This window comes from Heliangelus exortis, chromosome 9, assembly GCF_036169615.1.
Source record: "Heliangelus exortis chromosome 9, bHelExo1.hap1, whole genome shotgun sequence".
In the NCBI taxonomy this organism is placed as follows: domain Eukaryota; kingdom Metazoa; phylum Chordata; class Aves; order Apodiformes; family Trochilidae; genus Heliangelus; species Heliangelus exortis.
Genome location: NC_092430.1, coordinates 25,059,981 through 25,081,978, shown reverse-complemented (window position 1 = coordinate 25,081,978; position 21,998 = coordinate 25,059,981). Strand labels below are relative to the sequence as shown.

General features: G+C 47.8%; 2 protein-coding genes across 8 annotated transcripts in view; one reads left to right on the top strand and one right to left on the bottom strand.

Moving 5' to 3' along the window:
• VEPH1 (ventricular zone expressed PH domain containing 1) overlaps positions 1-20,569 on the bottom strand; it is a 62,122-nt gene extending 41,553 nt beyond the window's left edge. For 2 of the 7 annotated variants that reach the window (XM_071752825.1, XM_071752829.1), the window contains exons 1-4: positions 20,518-20,569; positions 16,946-17,234; positions 14,082-14,297; positions 11,108-11,282 (exon numbers count right to left, since the gene is read on the bottom strand). In XM_071752825.1, the coding sequence (XP_071608926.1) occupies positions 11,108-11,282; positions 14,082-14,297; positions 16,946-17,083 (529 nt within the window). In that variant the 5' untranslated portion in view covers positions 17,084-17,234; positions 20,518-20,569. Of the gene's footprint in view, positions 1-5,671; positions 5,762-5,781; positions 6,481-7,278; positions 7,592-11,107; positions 11,283-14,081; positions 14,298-16,945; positions 17,235-18,113; positions 18,427-20,517 lie in introns of those variants that run through there. The other 5 variants (XM_071752827.1, XM_071752832.1, XM_071752831.1 and 2 more) reach the window with 5 other exon arrangements.
• On the top strand, positions 1,839-6,294 carry PTX3 (pentraxin 3). The gene is made up of 3 exons (XM_071752833.1): positions 1,839-2,120; positions 2,572-3,102; positions 5,681-6,294. Exons 1-3 carry the CDS (start codon positions 1,973-1,975, stop codon positions 6,292-6,294), a joined length of 1,293 nt encoding a protein of 430 aa, XP_071608934.1. The 5' UTR covers positions 1,839-1,972.
• Positions 20,570-21,998: the final 1,429 nt, after the last annotated feature.

The following is a 21,998-nucleotide window of genomic DNA, read 5'->3' as shown; positions in this document are numbered from 1 at the left end:
AGAGCACAGAGGCAGATTTGGGCAGTTCCCCACACAAGCTTTCTGGGGTTTAGCTCCATGAAGCAGGGCAAGTGAAAAGCAAAGGCATTGTAGGAACAGCCCCACTACTTTGGAGTGAGATTTAAGAGACCTCAGTGACATGGAATTGTTTCTAACTGAGTAACCTGCATACACAGACCTGTCAGTTCTCCAAGCAGATGCCACAGCTTGTGCCTGTTCTTTGTATAACTTCAGAAAGGTCAGGAAGCACAACACAGCTCACTGTTGCCTCGTGTTTTCTCATATTTTCATGGTTTGTGTTAGCTCTGAGCACCTCTTGCCATTTGCTTGTCACACCTTATCAGTTTCTGAGGGCTTTGGGCACACACAGCTGCCCAGCCTTCTCCTTCTCAGAGCTGGGCAATCAGAGGTGATACTGCACCCATCCCAAAGTAGTTCTTGTTCCTCTTCTCTTCTCTTCTCTTCTCTCTCTTCTCTTCTCTTCTCTTCTCTTCTCTTCTCTTCTCTTCTCTTCTCTTCTCTTCTCTTCTCTTCTCTTCTCTTCTCTCTTCTCTTCTCTTCTCTTCTCTTCTCTTCTCTTCTCTTCTCTTCTCTTCTCTTCTCTCTCTTCTCTTCTCTTCTCTTCTCTTCTCTTCTCTTCTCTCTCCTCTCCTCTCCTCTCCTCTCCTCTCTCTCCTCTCCTCTCCTCTCCCTCCTCCTCTCCTCTCCTCTCCTCTCCTCTCCTCTCCTCTCCTCTCCTCTCCTCTCCTCTCCTCTCCTCTCTCCTCTCCTCTCCTCTCCTCTCCTCTCCTCTCTCCTCTCTCTCCTCTCCTCTCCTCTCCTCTTCTCCCTTCTCTTTTCTCTTTCTCTTTCTCTTCTCTCTTCACCTCTCTCTCTCCAGACAATTAATGTGTTATTGGTAATTAGGGCTAGGACAGCAGCACTGCAACAAGTTCTTTGGTGCTTACAGCAGGAAATTCTCTGTACATAGGAGTTTTCAGAGGTATCAAAACCCCTACAATATTTAGCTTAAGCCACACACCTGAACCAAAACTAACTCCAAGGTATCTTTAGTTTTCTACCAACCCCCTCCAGACCTAGCTACAAAACCAAAAAACTGAGTGTGCTGAGAAGACAGCACACCTTTGCCCACTCCTTTGCCCGGAGCACACAGGAGCCCCGACAGAGCCATCTCCCAGGGACCCCCCCTGGCACACCCCATCCCACCAGCCCAGAGTGGGATCCCCCCCAGCACATCCCATCCCTCCAGCCCAGAGAGGGGGATCCCCCCCAGCACATCCCCCCAGCATATCCCATCCCACCAGCCCAGAGAGGGGGATCCCCCCCATCCCATCACATCCCAGCACATCCCCCCAGACCAGAGGGGGGTCCCCCAGCACATCCCATCCATCCACCCCAGAGAGGGGGATCCCCCCCACCCCATCCCATCCCAGCACATCCCATCCCATCCCTCCAGCCCAGAGTGGGATCCCCCCAGCCCATTCCACCATCCCAGAGTGGGATCCCCCCCAGTACACCCCACCAGCCCAGAGTGGGATCCCCCCAGCACATCCCATCCCCCCAGCACATCCCATACTACCATCCCGGCGAGGGATGCCCCCAGCACATCCCATCCCCCCAGCCGAGAGAGGGATCCCCCCAGCCCGGAGGGGGATCCCCCCAGCACATCCCATCCCCCCCAGCCCGGAGGGGACACCGCAGCTTTCCCCATTGCCGCCGTTTCTTTCCCCCCCTCCCTCTGCCCCTCAGTCCATCTCCTCCCGACACAACCCCCGGGCTGAGGAAGCTGCACGCCCCCTCCTCCCCTGGCCAGCCCCCCCGTGCTGCTCTTACACCAGCCTTGCTCATTCATTCAAACCCGGCTCTCGGAGCCTTTATTAGGGGCTCGGTGCCTCCCGCTCCCAGCCCGGGCTCTGCTGCAGCCTCGGACTCAGCTCCGGCCAGCCCAGGGATTCCAGCCGGGAGCTGGAGAATGCTGCCCCGAGCGATGCTCTCCCTGCTTACCCTGCTCTGTGTTTTCAGGGCTTCTGCTTCTGTTCTGGATGAGGAGGATGACTATGACCTCATGTATGTGAATCTGGAGAATGAAATTGAAGGTCCCGTTCTGGGGACGGAGGAAAGTAAGTGGATTTCAAGGGGATTTGGGTTAAGTGCAGGATTGTGCTCTTTGTTGCCTTGCTCTTGTAACACTTCTTCTTACAAACAGAAGGGTTTTTTTGTTGTCTGATTGTTTGATTGTTTCCTTTGAAGCAGCCTGTGCACGTACTGGTGGGTTATTAGGAACAGCAAAAGCTGAACACTTGGCTGCCGTGCCTTGCAATTTGCTTTGTAACTTTCTTTTTCTTTCCAATTTTCCTGCGAGAGGCTGCTGCTGCTGCTTAGTTAGCTTTAGGATTTCTCTAAGGCACGCTGCTTTGCTGCTTTGCTGTAGAGGGAGACAGACTGACAGCCTGGAGCACACGAGCCTTGAGCAGAGCCAGGTTTTGTCAGTGCTCCTTCTGTTTCAAAGTGTGAGTGCAAGGGCACGGCAACATCTGTATCTTAACATCTGCATCTTCCATTCCACCCCAGCTGCTTCGTGTGACTGCCAGAGGGAGCACACCGAGTGGGACAAGCTCTTCATCATGCTGGAGAACTCGCAGATGAAGGAGAACATGATGCTGCAGGCACTGGATGAGATCCTAAAGGTGGACCTGCAGACCCTGAGGGCAGAGCTGACCCAGCTCACCGCCCACCTCACGGGCACCTTGGCAGGGGCCGTGGAGAAAGCCACCTCCCAGATGGTGTCACAGGTGGAGCAGGAGCTGGTGAGGAAGGGTGACCACGGGGAGGAAGCTAGGCTTCAGGAGTCTGAGCAAGACAAGGTTCTCCAGCAGGTCCTGGTGCTGAGCCGCAACGTGTCCAGCAGGCTGGGCCAGCTGGAGAGTGCTTGGCTGAGGAGCTCCGAGGTGGAGGCTCAGGAGACAGCTTTCCAGCACCAGAAATCCAGTCCCAGCAGGGGAGAGAATCTCATTTTGAACTCTCTGTGGAAAGAGCTGCAGCAAACCAGAGCTGAGCTGAAGGCATCCCAGAAGTGGGCAGCTCAGCACTTGCTGCCAGCAGGTAAGTCCAAGCGCACCAGGGTTTCCTGAAAGAGCTCTTGTTGCTGGGCCTGCCCAAACACATCCCATAAACACCCCTCTGGAGCACCTTCCTCTGCACAGGATTCCAAAGCAAGCTTTGGATCTCCCCAGAGCAGCTTTGAGCAGTCTGTACAGACAGGGGGGAAACCCATCCCCTGCTCTTCCAAAAGAGGTGTGGAGCTTTTCCAGCAGGGGATCAAAGAAGGGTTTAATCCAAGTCCTTACCCAGGGCAGAGCCACTTCAGATCCCACCTCCTGGATCAAACCAGTTGGGAGGCAGCAGCAAACATACAGATTTAAACACACAAACAATGCTCTCCCACCTTTTACCTTCCCAGCTGGTAACTCCTCTGCAGGGGCAGGAGTGACTGAGCTCTCCCCTTCCTGCATGTCCCCATTCCTTCCTCTTCCAAAACAAAGCATCCCCTCCAGCTTCCCAGGAGCAGGGGTAGATCCAAGGACATGCTGCTGGTGTCACCAGGCTAAGGTCCCTGCAGCAGGGAAGGCACCTTCACTGCACACACCTGGCAGGGCAGAAGATTTCCTCGAGCTTGGAAAACTTAGTAGCACTGTAGTACTGTTGATTTGTTGGGTTTTTTTTGTTTTTTCTTCCTCCTCTCCCCAGTGACAGTGGTCAGCAAGCTCCTATCTCCCTTTTCATGCCAGTTTTGCTGTGCACTCTAATGGGATGGATGCCCAGAAAAGCTGCTGGAGGAACTTGTGTGTGGCAGAGCATCCCCCCATCTGTTCAACACCTGGGGGCAAAACTGCTAGGTGTACAATGTTCCTGCCTTGAGCAGGACTCTGCCTCTCACTGTGTGTCTCCTCAACACTGGCACATCCTTAATGCCTGTCTGTTCCACAAACTGCAGCTTAGAAACCCCACAGAAATCCCCTGGGGGATTGGGGGGATGTGAGTGAGTAGGAAGTCAGGGGTGCAGTTACCCCAGGTTTGCCAGTGACCCTTAGCAACACCCCCAGGTGTTGCTACACCCCCTTACAACACCTCTTGTAACTCCTAAATCCCAGGAACAGCCCACAGCAGCCTGTTGCAGGGCAAACACAACCCAGCAAACTCACATCAAAGCCTTTGAACAATCTAACCTCAATCTTCCCTCTCAGGCAGGGCTTGGGTTCCATGTTAGAAGTAAATTGCCTTTACTCCTTTATTTATCATAACACTGTAGTAATCTTCGTGCACTGGGAGCAGGTCTGACAGCATCTCCCCCAAACACATGACTTTTGCTTTGCAGAAAGCATGATCTCATCCTTTATCTCTCCTGAAAGGCAGCCAGCTCCTCTGCACTAGGTGAGAGGAGAAAAAAATTGATCAGAAGGAAGGATCTCAGGCTCAGCAGTGGAAGCCCAGATTATTTCCACGGGTTCCAACATGCTTTTATATAAAATACTCTCATTTTTATAACTTTAAAGGTACATTTTAAGTCATTCCAGAGACACACTCTGGAAATTCTTTTTTTCCGAGGGAATTTTTAGCAACTGCCTTTAATTTCTCACATCTTGAGTTACTGCCAACCATACTCCAGGGATTTTCTAATCATACTTTCTGCTCTTCAGTGGGCCTGGTTTTAATTTTGTTTAGGCCTTGATAATAAAGCCTGAAAGCTTGCTAATTAAAAGCTTTTCCACAATAGTGTTCCTAAGCAGTGTTTTAAGGAGTATCCCCAACAGTTGTTCTCTGCCCCTCCTCAAAAAATGACCAAAGAAGAAAAGTAAAACCTGCTCTGAGCTGAAAGGCTCTGAAATAACACAGCAGCCTGCCTGACCCAGGAGGACACACAAAGAGTCCTTCATTCACTGAGGCAGAAATTTCAACACACAGTTTAGATCCTCCAGGTTGTTTAAACAGGAAATGAACCGGTTTAGCTGGAGAAGGGGGCTGCTGTTGCCCCTGTGCTGCTCAGAATATTAAGTTATATAGGACTGGGGAATGGTCCCTGGGCTGCCCAGAATGCCTGGAGGGGAGGGAGCATCACTTACTTCTCTAAGTTTCATAAATTTTCTCTTAGTGGTTTCAGCTAAGCCGGGCTGTTATCAGCATGCTAATTGGAGCTGAGAGATTAATTGCTTTACAAATCTGTCTTCTGCTTTCCCCCTGTTCAAGCAGTGCACACGAACCTTGCTGGGGGGCAGCCCCTGAAGGCAGGGTGAGAAGAGGGAGTTGTTACAAGAAATAAACAAACAAATCTTGTCATGCTTCTGCTGCCTTCTCAGCAGCCCCTGTCCTTTCCAGAGGACAAGCCCTGGTGACCCAGGAGCAGCACCGGGTGGGAAGCTGCCCTTTGACACATCACTGAACCCCCCTCCTCACCCCAAGGTTGCTGTTTTCATAGAATGCTTCACAGAAGGGTTGGAAGGGACCTCAAAGTCCATCTATTCCAGGGACCCCTCCTCCACAGGCTGCTCCAAGGAGCACAGGAGGTGCTCAGCTCCCAGCAGCTTTCAGGAAGCCCAGGAGCGAGCTGGGTACATCCCAGCTCCTAACTCTGCATGTGCAGCTCCACTGGTTTTTAATTTGCTTAACACTCTACCTTTTTCAGGGTGTGAAACAGCAATTCTGTTCCCCATGCGTTCAAAAAAGATCTTTGGGAGTGTTCACCCAGCAGCTGGAATGACCCTTCACTCCTTCACTGCTTGCATCTGGATCAAGGTGACGGAGGCTTTGGATAAAACTGTTGTCTTCTCCTATGGAACCAAGTTCAATCCCTATGAAATCCAGCTCTATCTCAGCTGGGACTCTGCAGTGCTCCTCGTGGGTGGTGAGCAGCACAAGTTAGCTGCCAAAAACGTAGTTGTTCCTGGGAAGTGGCTCCATCTCTGTGGTGCCTGGAGCTCGGAGAAGGGATCTGCATCCCTGTGGGTGAAGGGAGAGCTGGCGGGCAGTGCCCTGGGCTTTGCTGCTGCTCACACCATCCCAGCAGGAGGGATTTTGCAGCTTGGGCAGGAGAAGAACGGCTGCTGCGTTGGAGGGGGATTTGATGAAGCTTTAGCCTTCTCTGGGAAATTAACTGGCTTCAACCTGTGGGACAGAGTGCTCAGTGCCCAAGAGATAGCAGCCCAGAGCGGGGAGGATGCCTGCAGCAGCAGGGGCAACGTCGTCGGGTGGGGAGTCACAGAAGTTCTGCCATCTGGAGGAGCTCAGTACATCTCTTAGGTTCCATCACAGCAGTGTTGGAAGCACAGAATGTGTTTCCTGACAAGCTGAAGGCCAACAGGTAGGAGCAAACAGCCACAGGAGCCCGTGCCCCTTGGGTTCCCAAGGAAGATCAACACCACCAGTTTACACAAGAAGATCCCGAGATGATGGGCTCTGACCTCTGCCTGCTGTTTTGGCAAAACACTGAGAAAAAAACCCAACAAACCAACCCCAAACCCCACCCCAAGGTGAGGTCAGCCCAGTGCTGGCTCCCTAGCAGAGTGCTTCTGATGTCTGAGGGTGCCACTGTGGACACTGTGGAGCCCAGAGGTGCTCCTGGCATCCCTGCTGAAGGAAACCCCCTGGGGACCTGCTGAGCAGCCCCTGCACACACCAGGCTCCTCCAGCCATGGGGTTTTCCACTGCTAATGTGAATTGTACAGAGGAACCACCCCAGCCAGGAAAGGCATTTGTTAAGCATTGTTAGTAAGTTCTAGACTATAACAAAACTAGCTCCTTGTTTAAAGCACTGTTTATGCCACGGATTGAGCTGACGTATAAAAGTAATATTACCCCAGCATAACCTGATGCTCCATTTTGTGGAAGTGCAGCTGTATTATATTGTAAATTGACTTTGTAATAATTTTATTGAGATTATTTTTGTAAAGCCGTTCTGTAAATAAAGATACTTTACTGAACTAAAACTTCCCATGCCTCTCATGAACTGGAACTCTGGAAGTAAGGACCAAGTGGGAATTTTAACCACACAGTTTTAGTCTCTAGGAGAAGAAAACCCAAAGATTTACAACTGCCAGCTCACAAAGAAGCCCTCAGAGGACCAAAACCCAAGCTCTAGCCAGAGAAATGGCTTTGAAGTCCCATCTTGAGAACAATTCCCTCTTGCAAACCCAAGGATCTGCCACCCTAGAAGTTCTGCCACATGGTTACTTGTACAGAAAAGGTGCTTTGGTAGTGACACACGTGCACTCACCTGAGGCTGTGCTAGCAAGGGAAAGGATTATGAAAGCATTATGGAGTTTGAGATACCCTCACTCACTCAAAAAAAAAATATTTCTCTCAGTAGCCCATGCATAATGCTGTTCATCCTAGAAGGACATAGTAGCTTTCAAGACACATTTAGATACCTAAAGTCACCAATTGGTTTGATGCTGCCAGGAGGTTCCTACAAGACAGAGTTGATGGCAGAGGCTTTCCTCTCTCATGCTCACCAGCTTATCTAAAATCCACTCAAACACAGGGCTGGATGCAGTGTGTGAGCAGCAGACACAGAGCCAAGACACTGGTGGTGATCTGCCTGTAGAAAAATGAGCTGGAGTGGAGAATGATGAACTGCAGCAAAATGAGCTGAAGCAGACAATGATGGATCATTATTTGCTGGGTATGTAACCATTTATGACAAGAACAATTCCTTCAGTACCTGTTGAAGCCTCTAAACAAGCTGTTGGGGAGAATGTCTCACTCCAAGCAGTTCTTGTTTCTGCTGGAAGCAGCTCCTGGCAGCTCTGCTCACATGTTGCTCTTTCTCTACACATGTCCTAAGACTGCACTTTGGAAAGTTTCTTGACACGTTGCTGCTATCCTTATCTCTGAATATGATGCAGCCACCAGTGCCTTCCTTCCTTCCACGTTATAAAAGTAGTAAGAAAAAACCTATAGCAAGGTAATTTCCACTTGACTGTCAGTCAAGCAGGTTGTCCTTCCTAGCTAAGGTTACATGATCTGCTCAAAAGTTTTGCCAGCACTGCTTAAGGTAAAAACAACCCTTCCAGTTGCTGGCACTTGTCCTGTTACCCTGCAATAAAAATGTATCTAAATAATAAATAGCAATAAGTCTGACAAAAATCCCTTACTAAGTAATATCTGCTAATCACCTTAGCTGCAGAGCCCTAAAAGATTACCTCTGCTCAGCTGCTCTCAGCCAGAAACCACATCTTCACAGTCAAGAAAACCACTTGAAGTCCCAACACTGAGCAAGGACAGAACAGCTCCCCACTCCTCTTCCCTTAGAGTGCCCTCATTAAATGGAAACAAATGTCTGTGAGGTCTGGAAAACCAAATCCTCAAAAATCAGAGTCCTCAGAAAGATAACCAAAAGCCCTTCCTGGCTGCTTTTCTGCCTCTGCCTCATTCCTGAAATGCTTTGTCTTAGGAGCAGCCTTTTCCTCTCTCTCTTCTGGTTTGGCAGGTGACCAAAAGCAGACCCAGTCCCTTCAGTCTCCCTGACTCAGCTGGAAAACTCTCCTCTTTTCCAACTGCTTTGCTCTTCCTTTAGCACCTCTCTGGATGAGCAAACCTTGCCCACAGTCACTAGCAGAGCCCTGCCCAGCACCTCAGGTCCCCTCCATCAGGACATTGGCTTCCCTTCCTACCTTAACTGCCTTTTTCTCTGCCAACAGTCCCTTAGTTTGGGAAGCAGCAAGCAAAGAGTATTTTGGGGGAGTTTGGGCTCCAAAAGCCCTTTCCTGAGAGGGCTCTGGAAGGTGGAGCAGCCCCAGGACTCTCAGCTTACAGCAAGGCTGCAGGGCAGAGTTTTGCTGCTGGCAGAAGACATCTCCCTGGTCCCTGGGGCTGCTGGAGGCATCCTGGGGCACAGCACTGGTGTTTGCATGGGTAGGAGCTGAGTTCCCACTAGCTGGGAACAGAGTAGTTAAACACTCTTTCTAAAGAGCTCTTTTTTTCCCCCCAGTAAGATAAGAAACCGATTGTGCTGCCAAAGAGTTGCCCCAAGTAATCAGAAAAGTCCAGTTAGCCCTCATTCCCTGGCAGGCACAGTCTCCTGTCAGTCTCCCTGGAGCCAGGAGGCTGAGCCAGAAGAAGGCTCTTTGTCCATCCAGCCCCAGCACTTTATCCTCTTGCTTCCCTTCTCCCTTCAGCAAACACTCAGCCTGGAAGTGTGGCTCCTGCTCACCCAGCCCCTTCATGCCTGAAACACAAACTCTGTGCAGTGGAACGAAGCCAGGGTGTGAAGCAGAGCACTTGGCCTGCTCAGGATGCCCTTTTCCAGGCTGGAATTTCCAAACCTGGTGCCCACAGCATCATCTGCTGGTGGAATGACATCAATACACAACCAGGAGCAGTCAGGGTTAAACCATCAGCTGGGGGTGTTGATCACCTTGCCTCTAAACTCTGCAATAAAAACCATTTCACTTTATTTTTTTCCACAAGAGGCAAGGCACAATGTCAAACAAATAATCAGTAATGTCACAAGTCCTAAAAGATTTTCCAGGTGGCTCTGTGAGTCACTGGGAATATTCTGTTCTTGGACTCTCCTCAGTATTATCACCTAGCTCAGAAATATTTATCCTGATTTACAGTCACACACGTCCTCAAACAAAGCAGACAGAAATCTGCAAACTCTTACCAGAGTGTCAGAACAACAAAACTGCTTTCCAGTTTAGCTATTCCTCCATAAAAAGCCTAAAAAGAATTACACTCCATTTATCTTTTTTTTTTTATAAATAGACAATGCAGACTTTTAGTGTGGGGCTTAAAATCTTCCTAACTTGAAATAACTCTTGGAATAAGCAGACAGCTCTTGCTAACCATTGCCTTAACCCCTACTTGCAGACAAACAAACCAGGATTTTACCACTGCAGTAGCACTGCATCACAACAACTACACTGAGCTTTATAACTCCACCTAAAATGGACTTTTCTTTTTGTGGAGGTATGAATCCCATTGGCTTTCTAAACCACAAAAGTAAAATATACACAGTTAAGCAACAATATTCCACTCAAAGCTATCAATGCAGGCAAATTAAAGAACCACTACAGAGCTTTTATAGCTTACATCTGACTGGTTTGCCACAGGATGGGATTCATTTCATCCCCATTTATGTTTTGGAGTGCTGCCAGTGACACTAAGAGAAGGGATAAGAGCCCAGTAACTAGTGTCTCATAGCATGGCTTGTAATTTGAAGTCCATTAGCAGGGAGCACTAATGAGCACAGATGTGTTTCCTGCCCTGGGGCTCACCCAGGCTGTGATGAAACCTCCAGAGCCAACGAGATTTGGTCAGTTCATGTGTCAAAGGTCCTCCTTGAGCCAGCCTGACGTGAGGTTGTGCCTCACATGTTCCATCCCATGTTTATGGAGCTGTCCCTCCCCATGCTTCACACACACGTGCCTCAGACATGTTTCATAGAATCCTAGAATCCTAGAATGGGCTTGGTTGGAAAGGAGCTCAGAGCTCATCAAGTCCAACCCTTGCTCCACTCCCCCCGTGGTTCCCAGCCCATGGCACTGAGTGCCACATCCAGGCTCTTTTGAAATAGCTCCAGGGATGGAGAATCCACCCCTTCCCTGGGCAGCCCATTCCAATGCCTGATCACCCTCTCCAGAAAGAAATTCTTTCTCATGTCCAACCTAAACCTCCCCTGGCACAACTTGAGCCCTCTTGTGCCCTCTTGTCTTGCTGAGAGTTGCCTGGGAAAAGAGCCCAGCCCCCCCCTGGCTCCAACCTCCTTTCAGGGAGTTGGAGAGAGTGATGAGGTCTCCCCTGAGCCTCCTCTTCTCCAGCCTCAACACCCCCAGCTCCCTCAGCCTCTCCTCATAGGATCTGTGCTTCAGTCCCTTCCCCAGCCCAGTTGCCTCCTTTGGACCTGCTCCAGCACCTCAATCTCCTTCCTGAGCTGAGGGGCCCAGAACTGGACACAGGACTCAAGCTGTGGCCTCCCCAGGGCTGAGCACAGGGGCAGAATCCCTTCCCTGGACCTGCTGGCCATGTGTAACCTGCTAGCTGGGATGTACCCCTAGCACAGCCCAGCTAAACCCCTGGAGGGTTAAACCCAGACATCCCCACGTGTTCCTACCTTGCAGGACACTTGTGACAATGCTGTCTGTGTGGTCAGCCAGCAGGTCTGCTGCAGCAATGGCAGCCAGGGAGAGGTAACTGGACATGTTCCTGCACAGCTCCTTGTTGCCCCTCTGGAGGAATTTCACTGCCACTGGGACAGCCAAAGCCATCACTGGAGGGCGGTTGTAATTCTGGGAAAACAGAGGAAGAGCACTGAGAAGCAGGCAGCTGGGAGAAGTTCCTAAAATAAAGTTCCTAAAATAAAGCCTCATGCTAAGCAGAGTAGAAAACCAAAACTCAAAAGGAGGGGAGAAAACCCCAAGTGACTTACAAGTCACAGCTTCCCTCATCTAAACCCAAGCACACTGCAACGCTGAATTTTGGGCTCTTTGTGCTGGAAGACACCAGATGAAGAAAGAAAGGACTCCACTTTTGCCAGGACAACATCTCATGTGGAGCCACAGGGACTAAAGCAAACTGGTCACAGCAGGAAGAGTTTGCATGTGTAGGAGCACTGGGAGAGAAGCTCACAGGGAAGCAGCTTCAATACTGATCAGTTTTCCTCTAGTAATAAGTTAGATTTCCTATCTTCAGCACCATCAATTTCTCTGAATATCAGGGCCAAATGAAAGTGTTCCAACCAGCTGAAATCCATCCTCAACACAGCACCCAGCACCAGTCACCTCAGGGGTACCTGCACATCCACTTAGGTTTTGACAGGAAGGTCAGAAAAGGTTTTCTGCAACTCTTTGTACACCTGAAACAGTGCAGACAGGCTGCACACATCTATTGCCTCTCAGCTTCCCCTATCTAACTGCCCTGGAAATGATCAGGATGCTTTTGTGTGCCACCCTCAGTTCCTTCTGGAGCCTCCTTAATCAGTGCTTTTCTCTCCTCTTCACTCGGTTTTGAGCTTCTCTTTGAAACTGGAACACATCCTTGTTTTCTGAAAACAAGCCTGCAACACGATTATATTTAATTAGCATCTGAAATCACAGGCAGCCACTGGAACCCAGATGTTTTGGAAAGCAACAAAACAGTCCAGAGGCAAGCACTCCAAAATTAACACATGCCCGATCTGGAGCTGCACTGGAAAACAAATAAATAAATAAATAAATAAAAAACCCCAAGTTTAGTCCTGAGAAAAGACAAATCTGTTGTTCCTGCTGCCTTGTCCCCCAGCTCTTGCTCCAGCAGCAGGAGCTGCCTGTGCCAGCACCCTCCTGGGGAGCAGCAGGGACTCTAACTGAGGCTGCATTGTGTTGTGCAACCAATGCACAAGAGCCAAGGTTAACCAGGCAGGAGGATTTTCCCTCCTAACACAGACCTGCCAAGCAGTGGAATGCTGCAGCCACGCTCAGACACTCCCTTCCCACCAGCCCCTAAGGAAGAAGGGGCTGCAGCAACTCCTTGCTGTCAAGAAAGCTCCTGGGGGCAGCTGCCACAGGGCCCAAACCTGCATCTTTGATGAGAGAAGCCCTCAGGGTGAGCAGAGCTCCATCCAGCACCACCTTCAGACCAACAGAACACCTCATGATGTTTGCCTGAGAGGCACTGCTGAGTAGGAGCCAAATTCTGCCTCCAAGTTAACTCGAGGAGGCCATGCAGAAAGACCAGGAAGATAAGGTTTGGCCCTCTGACCAGGATTTAAAAGATCTAAAGCAAATTCCAAAGAATAATTTTATTTTTTTCCCCCGCACTAAATATAAAATACTTGGTTAAGAAAAGGTTTGAATTCAGATGGAAGCAGAAAGGTTTCATTTGTCCCATTCTAACCAGCAGGATGTGAATGCACACTGATGAAAAGGTGAGGGTGACAATGAAAACCAGATTTCAATAATATGATCCAGTGATGTTTGCAAACCTGGGGGACCTCCCTGCTGCTAATATCAACAGCAACGTGCTGTGAGGTTCAGCCCAGCTGTCAGAAATTCATTGCTCCTTCAGCCATCCCTCACATACTCTATGAAAACTCATTTTGTGCCTTTCTTTTTCCCTGGAAAGGAACTTCCTGGTAACAGCTCTGTTTCAGGGAGCAGTACATGCACTTCCCTAACTCTCTTGTTTCATTTCAATGAGCTCCTTTCTTGAAGTGAGCTGCAGCACAGTGTGAGCCCTAAAACACTTGGACTGGAGCTACTTTGCTTTAGGCACACGTTTGCCAGCAGCACAAACTGAAAGGGTTCTCAGAAATCCTTGGAACAGCCCATTCCCATCCCCAAAAGGCTGCTGTGAACTGAGGTGTCTTCTTCACAGTCTTGAGTGCACAGGGAGGGATAGTTCAGAGACTCCTGAGTTTAGGTAGCCTGCAATTGCAGCTGTTTTCCTAGTAATTGTTTTTAGGACCTAAGTAAAATAGTCTAAACAATGACTCCAGCTCTCCTAGCCAGAGCATAACTTCCCTCTAGCCCTCTGGTGAGAGCAGCAGCACGAAGATTTTGGCTCAGAAATGAAGTTTTCAGTGTTGTAACTGGACTCAGCTTTTACAGTCAAAATCCTAGGGAAGGTTCTCCTTACTGACAGCATATCTAATGACCTGAATTTCATGCCATTAAACTTGCTTTGGCATTTTGCTGCCTTCCAAAGCAATTTGAATAACCTCTCCCCTGATATTTAATGCTTTTAAATAGTCTTTCTGTAACCACAGAAAATGATAGTCCCAGGTCTCCCTCTCTAATACTTACATGAAATACAAATCCCTGGAATTAATGGAGCATTAAGATAACAAAACCTGGCATTAAAACAGCCAAGACACTTCTGAAGATAAGGAAGCTGCCAGAACTTCAGATTCACTGCAGCAGATGCCAGATTCATGTAACACATGAACAGTTTGAGATTCATGTAACACATGAAGAGTTTGGGTCACGTTCTTGGTTCCAAACAGATGCAACCACTCCTGGGCACCCTCAGAAAACAGAGCACAGCTGCTTGGGGAGGGAGAAACCCAAATGGCTGAGGAAGGCCCTTGCACCCCTTTGCTCTGAGCTCACCTGCAGGATGCAGCTCATGATGTCAGATGCAATTTTTGCATGTGGGGTGTCCTCATCTTTTCCAGAAGGCTTCAGGTTGTGCTCTAGGCAGGATTCCCAGAGAGCCACCAGGGCCTGGCCATGCTTCTCAATGGATGCTGTCTCTCTGATGGCCGTGGTGATCCGGGTGATGCAGATTTCCACCACAGCCTGGTCGTTGTCATTAGTCTGGTAGTCCTGGGGCAAAAAAAAAGGGCATTTGCCAATGAATTCCCCTACAAAATTAGCCTGGAAACAGGGTGTTGTTATAGCCACCCACTGTCCATTTCCTGACTTCCACCTTTGCAACAAACCTTTGGTGGGATTAAACACAGAAATCTGTCACCCCATAGACAATTCACTGGCTTTGGTCTGAATCCTCACTATTAGCAAAGGCAGGGATTATGGGTTATAACAGGGATTATGGGTTATAACAGGGATTATGGGTTATAACAGGGATTATGGGTTATAACAGGGATTGTGGATTGTAACATGGATTATGGGTTATAACAGGGATTATGGGTTGTAACAGGGATTATGGGTTATAACAGGGATTATGGGTTATAACAGGGATTATGGATTGTAACATGGATTATGGGTTATAACAGGGATTATGGGTTATAACAGGGATTATGGGTTATAACAGGGATTATGGATTGTAACATGGATTATGGGTTATAACAGGGATTATGGGTTATAACATGGATTATGGGTTATAACAGGGATTATGGGTTATAACAGGGATTATGGGTTATAACATGGATTATGGATTGTAACATGGATTATGGGTTATAACAGGGATTATGGGTTGTAACATGGATTATGGGTTATAACAGGGATTATGGATTGTAACAGGGATTATGGGTTATAACAGGGATTATGGGTTGTAACAGGGATTATGGGTTGTAACAGGGATTATGGGTTATAACAGGGATTATGGGTTATAACAGGGACTATGGATTATAACATGGATTATGGATTGTAACATGGACTATGGATTGTAACATGGATTATGGATTGTAACATGGATTATGTTATTGGAGGATTTTTTGTCATTTGTCTGGAAGCACAGCCTTGAGGAGGGATTGCAGCTCCATACCTCAGAACCACTCCCCCAGGCCCCTTCTCCCACAAACATCCCAAAACTGAACCCAGGAATCATTAAAGCCACAACACCCATGACCAAACACAGTGTTCCAAACCTTCCACGTCACGTCAGCTCCAGTGCACACCCTTCCAATTAGCATGCAAAGACAGTTACTTTCAATTAGTATCAATGTAATGTGAATAAAAGTTAATTAAGTAGGCTTGATCCCCAAATCCTCTAATCCCTGACCCAGGTGCCACGTGGATACAAACCAGCAGCACCTCCCTGCAACTTGGAATCCCCAGAGCTCCCAGGCACCATCCCTCAGTCTGACCTCTGCTGTTCCACTTGAAGAAAAAAAGCCAATAAAAGACAGGCTGAAGCAGTGACCTCAAGTCCTTGGGTTTGCTAAAGCACCATCAGTTGTAAAGGGCTGAAGGTCCTCAAGGTGTGACAGTGCCACAAGCACCAGCCACAGCATTTGGGCCACCTCAGAATGATTCTCTGCTTCTGTTCCCAGCTGGACCTTCACAAGCTTTGCTCAGAGTGATGGAAAAATCCACGCATTTGTTAAAAAAGAAAATTAAAAAACATTTGTTTTTTCTTTTGTGGATAAAGATGTGGATTTTGTGTTTTTTCTTTTCTATGGATAAAGAGGTGAAGAAGGTAACTGCAGCCAGCTGGGACAGCACAGCAGCAAAGCCCAGGTGACAGTCCTGGGTCCTGGCTCTGCGTGGACACTGAGAGCAGAAACTTCTCACATTTGGGGAAAAATATCCATCAAACCCAGCCTGCTGAGGCAGCAGCTCCCTGATCTCCAGAGCCCTCTGGTGGGAACGGCCTCTCAGAGGCAGGGGAGGGCTCAGCAGGATGCTCCAGCTGCTTAATGCAGACTGCTTGTAAAAACCTAGTGCAGCAAATCCAGGCATTTCCTTTGCAGAAGTGTAATGGGGGGGATTTGTGCAAAATTCCTGATAATCTGCAGGTAGGCAGGACAAACCAGAGCACAAACAGCACAGGCAATGGCCAAAGCAACTTAGAATCCTAGAATGGGCTGGGTTGGAAGGGACCTCAGAGCTCCTCAAGTCCAACCCTTGCTCCACTCCCCCCGTGGTTCCCAGCCCATGGCACTGAGTGCCACATCCAGGCTCTTTTGAAATAGCTCCAGGGATGGAGAATCCACCCCTTCCCTGGGCAGCCCATTCCAATGCCTGATCACCCTCTCCAGAAAGAAATTCTTTCTCATGGCCAACCTAAACCTCCCCTGGCACAACTTGAGCCCTCTTGTGCCCTCTTGTCTTGCTGAGAGTTGCCTGGGAAAAAGAGCCCAACCCCCCCCTGGCTCCAACCTCCTTTCAGGGAGTTGGAGAGAGTGATGAGGTCTCCCCTGAGCCTCCTCTTCTCCAGCCTCAACACCCCCAGCTCCCTCAGCCTCTCCTCATAGGATCTGTGCTCCAGTCCCTTCCCCAGCCCAGTTGCCTCCTTTGGACCTGCTCCAGCACCTCAATCTCCTTCCTGAGCTGAGGGGCCCAGAACTGGACAAACATTCAGAACTTGAGAAACATTCAGAAGACTGTGGAGCTGCACTTGGTGCTGGCAAAGAGGTGACCCAAGAGAAGAGCCAGGGAACAGTGTCTGTCCTGAGGGGTGCTCAGGTCCTTTGCTCTTAGAAACCTACACTGGGTATGTCCCCATCTCGAATGTTTTCTGTATACATTGAACTCCACAAAAAATGATGAAAGACCTGTGTTTCACTTACTGCAGCTGAACTAATTATTCTTATTTGTTCAAGAGCTTCTGAGAGGCTTCCTTCAATTTCAGCATCCTCTAAGGAGAACAGATCCCCTGCACGAGAGAGGTCCTTTTGGGCCAGAACCATCCCAAAGAGCTGATGCATGGCTGTGTTTGAGAGGCTGCCAGCCCTCTGCACACACCATGTGCAGGAACAGCTCAGATGAGGACAGGCTGGGAACAATCCTCTGGACCAGCCATCAGTTCAACACGAGGAATAAAGCTGGGGAACATTGCAGGGATTTCTTGGCCCCAGTCTGAAAGAAAGAAAAAGAAAGAAATTATATCAGCAGCATATATCAGCTTAGCAAGGATTTTAAAATATTGAATGTAAGCAGCATAGAGGAGCCTCTGACCCAGAGATGTCCTCATGCACCATGCAACAAACCTTTTGTTGAAGGACCTTCTGCTCTCCAACACTGAACAGCCTCAAATTAGCTAAACAATGCAGGATAAAATAAAATAAATAAATAAATAAAAATAAATAGAATAAATAAAACCCAGATTTTGCCTTTTCCACACGTATCACCCAAGCAGGATGGTGCCTGGAGTAACTGATAAGGATGAACAGCCACCTTTCCATGGGCAGCAGCAGCAGAGCTGGAGGTGGAAGCCACTTGGTTTGTTTTCTGGGTTGTTGTGTCCTGACTCCAGAAACACACTATTAGCAAGATGGAGAAGATAATGTTTCCTGTTTAGGAAAACATTCACTTTTGTTGCCAAAATGATCTATGCAGCCTTTTCAGCTCCTATAAAACAAACACTTGGCTGAGCTGAAACCCTCTGCCTGGGGAATTAAACAGCAGCACCTTGCACTTGATCTGCCACAAGCCCCTTTATAAGCTTCTTTTAATTCCCCCAAATCTACCAGTAGCAGCACACAGGACTTTTAGTTTGACTATTGGCAAGACAGAAGCAGAAAAGACCTCAGAAGATGGCAAACCCCAAAGCACAGCAGGCTAGATCCTCCTTGACAAGGCCCTCATGCCCAGCAAGTCCCACGTTCAAAAATTAAAAGTTCAAGAAGCCAGAGACACAAACTGATGGGTTTTTCTTTTCTTTTTCTCTCTCTCTCTCCTTTTTTTTTTTTTTTTTTTTTTTTTTTTTTTTAATTATGATTTTTTTTTTTTTTTTACCTGGTCATGGTTCCTCACTGACATCCTCAGTGATGTCCTGCAGGTTCTTGCTCTGCTCTCCTGCTAGCCCAGGCAGCATCCCAAGCTGTTAAGTGCAGTGGCAGCAGAAAGGCATCTCTGGAATGCAGACTAAAGCAGCCTCCAGGTTACCAAGGGCTCTGTCAGGTGACCCAAAGGAACCTAAACGCAGGGAGGCCTTATCTCTGAATGCAACTCTGTTTCTGGGACAAAATACAAAGCCTGCTTGGTTTTACCAGAGAAAACAGAGGTCTCTGTGTTAGTGGAAAGCTATCCTTCCCTGGGAAGCAGGTAAAAAAAAAACAAAACAAAACAAAACACAAACCAAACCCTTAATAAGCTCCCCCTGTTTGAAAGAAAAAGAACAAGTGAACAAACTTGCTCCAGAAGAGCTCCTCTGTCCAGAGGAATAAATGCTCTTACTTGGTTACACTTCACCTGGGAACCAAAGAGGGGCTGGAGTTTGCTTTGGCTTTCAGCATTGCTCTCACGAGCAGGACAACAAAATCTGAACAGGAAATTCACAAAAAACCACTTTTAAAAGCAAGATCCACGTGAAGCCTCCCCCTGACCAGCTGCACTGAGACCTGGCAGGTCCCTCTTGCCAAAGAGACCCTGCTGGAGGTGCAGAAGGATGTCCCAGAGAGGTCCTGCTGCCCTCCCCTGAGGAGCAGACCCTTTCCCTGCAAGCTTTGCAGACCACGAAGTGTGATACAGAGGAACATTCCCTTGCTATAAGCTCTGGGAAATGGAATTACAGCAAATCTTCTTACTACTCATGTTATGCAAGGGTGCTGAAAACACCTCTCCTGCCTAAATCTTAAAAGGAGAGAATTCTCCCTTGAGCATCTCCTTGGTCACTACAAGGCTGCAGTGTTTCCTACTAACAGGGAGCTGGCACTGAGGAAAAGGAAAAAAATAATGCACAGGTCACATAAAGTGTCATTTTTAATTTTTTTTTTTTTTTTTTTTTTTTTTAAGGGTCAGACTGGGTGATAAAATTGGTTCTCACCAACAGGTCTCCTCAAGTGTCATTTTTAATTTTTTAATTTTTTTTTTTTAAGGGTCAGACTGGGTGATAAAATTGGTTCTCACCAACAGGTCTCCTCAAGTGTCATTTTTAATTTTTTTTTTTTTTTTTTTTTTTTTTAAGGGTCAGACTGGGTGATAAAATTGGTTCAGAGTACAGGTCCTGAGGTGGCTCTTCCCCTTGACCCCACAGCATGGAGCATCTCAGTCAGCTGGAGCAGCCCTTGGAGACACCAGCAATGGAAAAAGAGGCAAAGGGCCTTGGCTAAGTTTGCACACCCTGCACCCTTTGCCTCTGACTCACATTAATTTTTAATTGATTTTTTTTAAAAAAAATTAAAACCCTCTGTTTACAGCACAGCCCATTTCCACTGATCCATGGGGCAGTCCCACAGCCAATGCAAAGTTTTGATTCTGATTTTCAAGCCCTTCCTTCCTTCCCTTTTCATGGGAAGCTGAAAGAGCCCTGTGTTCCCTGGGACCTTGAAGCTGCTCCCCTCCAAGGTGAAGCTCTCAGCTTGCTGGAGGCACAGAATTCTTACCAAAGCTCCTTATCAGAAGGAATCAGAATAAAAAGCTAGCCTGACAGGTTTCAGGAGCTTGCAGCAGTTGAATTGGTCTGTTTGCAAAATAATTCCCCCAATAATAGAAGATTAACAATAAAAATTCCATGTAAAAGGGCAGTTGGACCTAAGGGCATCCAGAAGCCAATTGAACTCTCAGCTAAAAGGCTGAGTGCTACAGTTTTGTCAGGAACTGGGATTCTGCAGAATGACACTAGAAGGACAAAAAAAAATAATATGTATATATATATATATATATACAATGTTTTGAACCAAAGAGAAAGGGGAGAGGACTTCCAGTGAAAGAAATTCTACAAGAAATCAGAATAGTTCCCTTGACTTTCAAAAGACCTGAAACTTAACCATGACTGCCTGATGTTACAAGAAGGTCCTGGCCCACTGAAAACAAAAGTGCAGCCTTCAAAGAACTGCAGGGGGATGCTGCTAATCTGGTTCCATGTTAAGCAACAGCAATGGAGAAAACCCTCACTGGATTTAAGGAATTTTATGAAACACAGGTCACCTGGAGTCTGTGTGAAGTCCTTCTGGTTCACTCAGTGCAAAGCAGGAGGCAAGGAGCCCCTCACTCTGCTGTTGGGCCAATCTCAGAGAAAATGGTATTTTCAGGAGGAGGTGAAGCTAAGTGCATCCCTGCAGGAAAATCCATCACCCACCCCCAGCTGGGACTGGGGGGCCAGGGGATTTTTGCTTTACCACACTGATCTTGGGCAAATCCCAGCCTCTTGCTCTGACTGCTCAGCTGGAAAAAGACAAAAAAACCTCCATTTCCTTACCTTGCAGACCCCTTGCCATGCTGCATGCACTGGGGGGGAAGTGCTTTGGGTGCCTTGGGTGAAAAAACACTCTAGGAAAGCAAAAGCACAATAATGTCAGTAACTCTCTGCCTTCTCACCCCCCTGTGTCCAGGCAGCAGAATAAACCCCTAGTGTGGTGCCTCCAGGAAGACATTTGTGGATTTCACCAAAGAGGGCTCAATATTTAGGGTATGAACCCTGGGGGAGTTTGGGATCTTATTCACACATGCATGGATTTTGGATTTCCATCCCCTCTGGGGGTGGGGACAAAAGTCTCCAGCAAGTGCATATTTAGTTTTATTTTACTTTTCCATGAATAGGAGGAGGATTGGAATCATCTTCAACGCAAAGGTTTGGGCTGTTCAGAGCACAGGGTTCCCTTCTCTTGAAATCCTCCCCTCTCACAGGGAGAAATCTGCTTTGTGCAGCTACAGAAGTTGGTAATATCTCCAACTGTGCTGGAAACTTCCTTCCCCACAGCCACCCACCCAGGAAAAAAAAAAAAAATGAAAGCCTGGATATAATTCCTGGTTATTTTTCAGCCTGAAGCTTTCCCAAGAATATCCATATGTGCAATTTATGGACAGAGCACTGCAAGATATTTCAGAGGAGATGTTTCCCCTTCTGTGTTGCACTAATAATTTGATTTATATTTGAAAAGTATTTGCTCTCTAAAATAGAGCACCCTTGAAAAACTTTAAATAAAGTTCTCACATTTTTCAGTGAAAGAAAAGGATTAAAGATTATATTGAAAGAGCATAATTTTCACACAGGGTGAATAGAGTACAGCAGTTCCCATGGGATCAGCTGCATATATTTAAACTCTTCCCACAAGACAACCATTGTTTCCTACAAGTCTCTGGGTTTTTCTGTCATGACAGGTTTCCACACTTCATGTCCTGTGGAAATCCCACGGATGCTGAGCTGGACCAGATGAAGAAACAATAAAATATGAAGACTACTCATTAGGCTTGGGTTAAAAATGTTTGGTTTTTTGCTAATGAAACACCTTGCTGCAGCCCTGGGAGCTGGGAACAGACTTGCTCCCAACATCCCATTCTTACACACAAGGAGCAGGGTTCCCAGTGGAAGCAACCACAAAATAATCAGAGGAATTATACAGCTTCTTCTGAGATCCTCCTCTTCCCCCAGAGCTCCAGGGCTCTCCTGGTGGTACCCTTGGTTAGAAAGGAGCTCAGAGTTCCCCTCAGACGTGTCAGCAAACATCCTCCCCTGCAGTAAACCAGCTTAGTCCAGAGGTTTTGTAGGTCAGATGCTGCTGATTTCACAGCTCTCCGAGGCAATTTTGGCTGCACAACCCATGCACATCCCAGCTGATGCCAACTGGTAAGAATGTACTCATAAACCTGCTAAGTGGTACTTTTGTGAACTGTTTATATATAAAAAAAAAAGGGAAGGGGAAAGGGAAGGGGAAAGGGAAGGGGAAAGGGAAGGGGAAA

Coding starts and splice junctions, on each gene's coding strand:
- PTX3 (XM_071752833.1), top strand. CDS start 1,973: ATGCTGCCCCGAGCGATGCTCTCCCTGCTTACCCTGCTCTGTGTTTTC. Junction 2,121..2,571: donor CGTTCTGGGGACGGAGGAAA/GTAAGTGGATTT, acceptor ATTCCACCCCAG/CTGCTTCGTGTGACTGCCAG. Junction 3,103..5,680: donor TCAGCACTTGCTGCCAGCAG/GTAAGTCCAAGC, acceptor TACCTTTTTCAG/GGTGTGAAACAGCAATTCTG.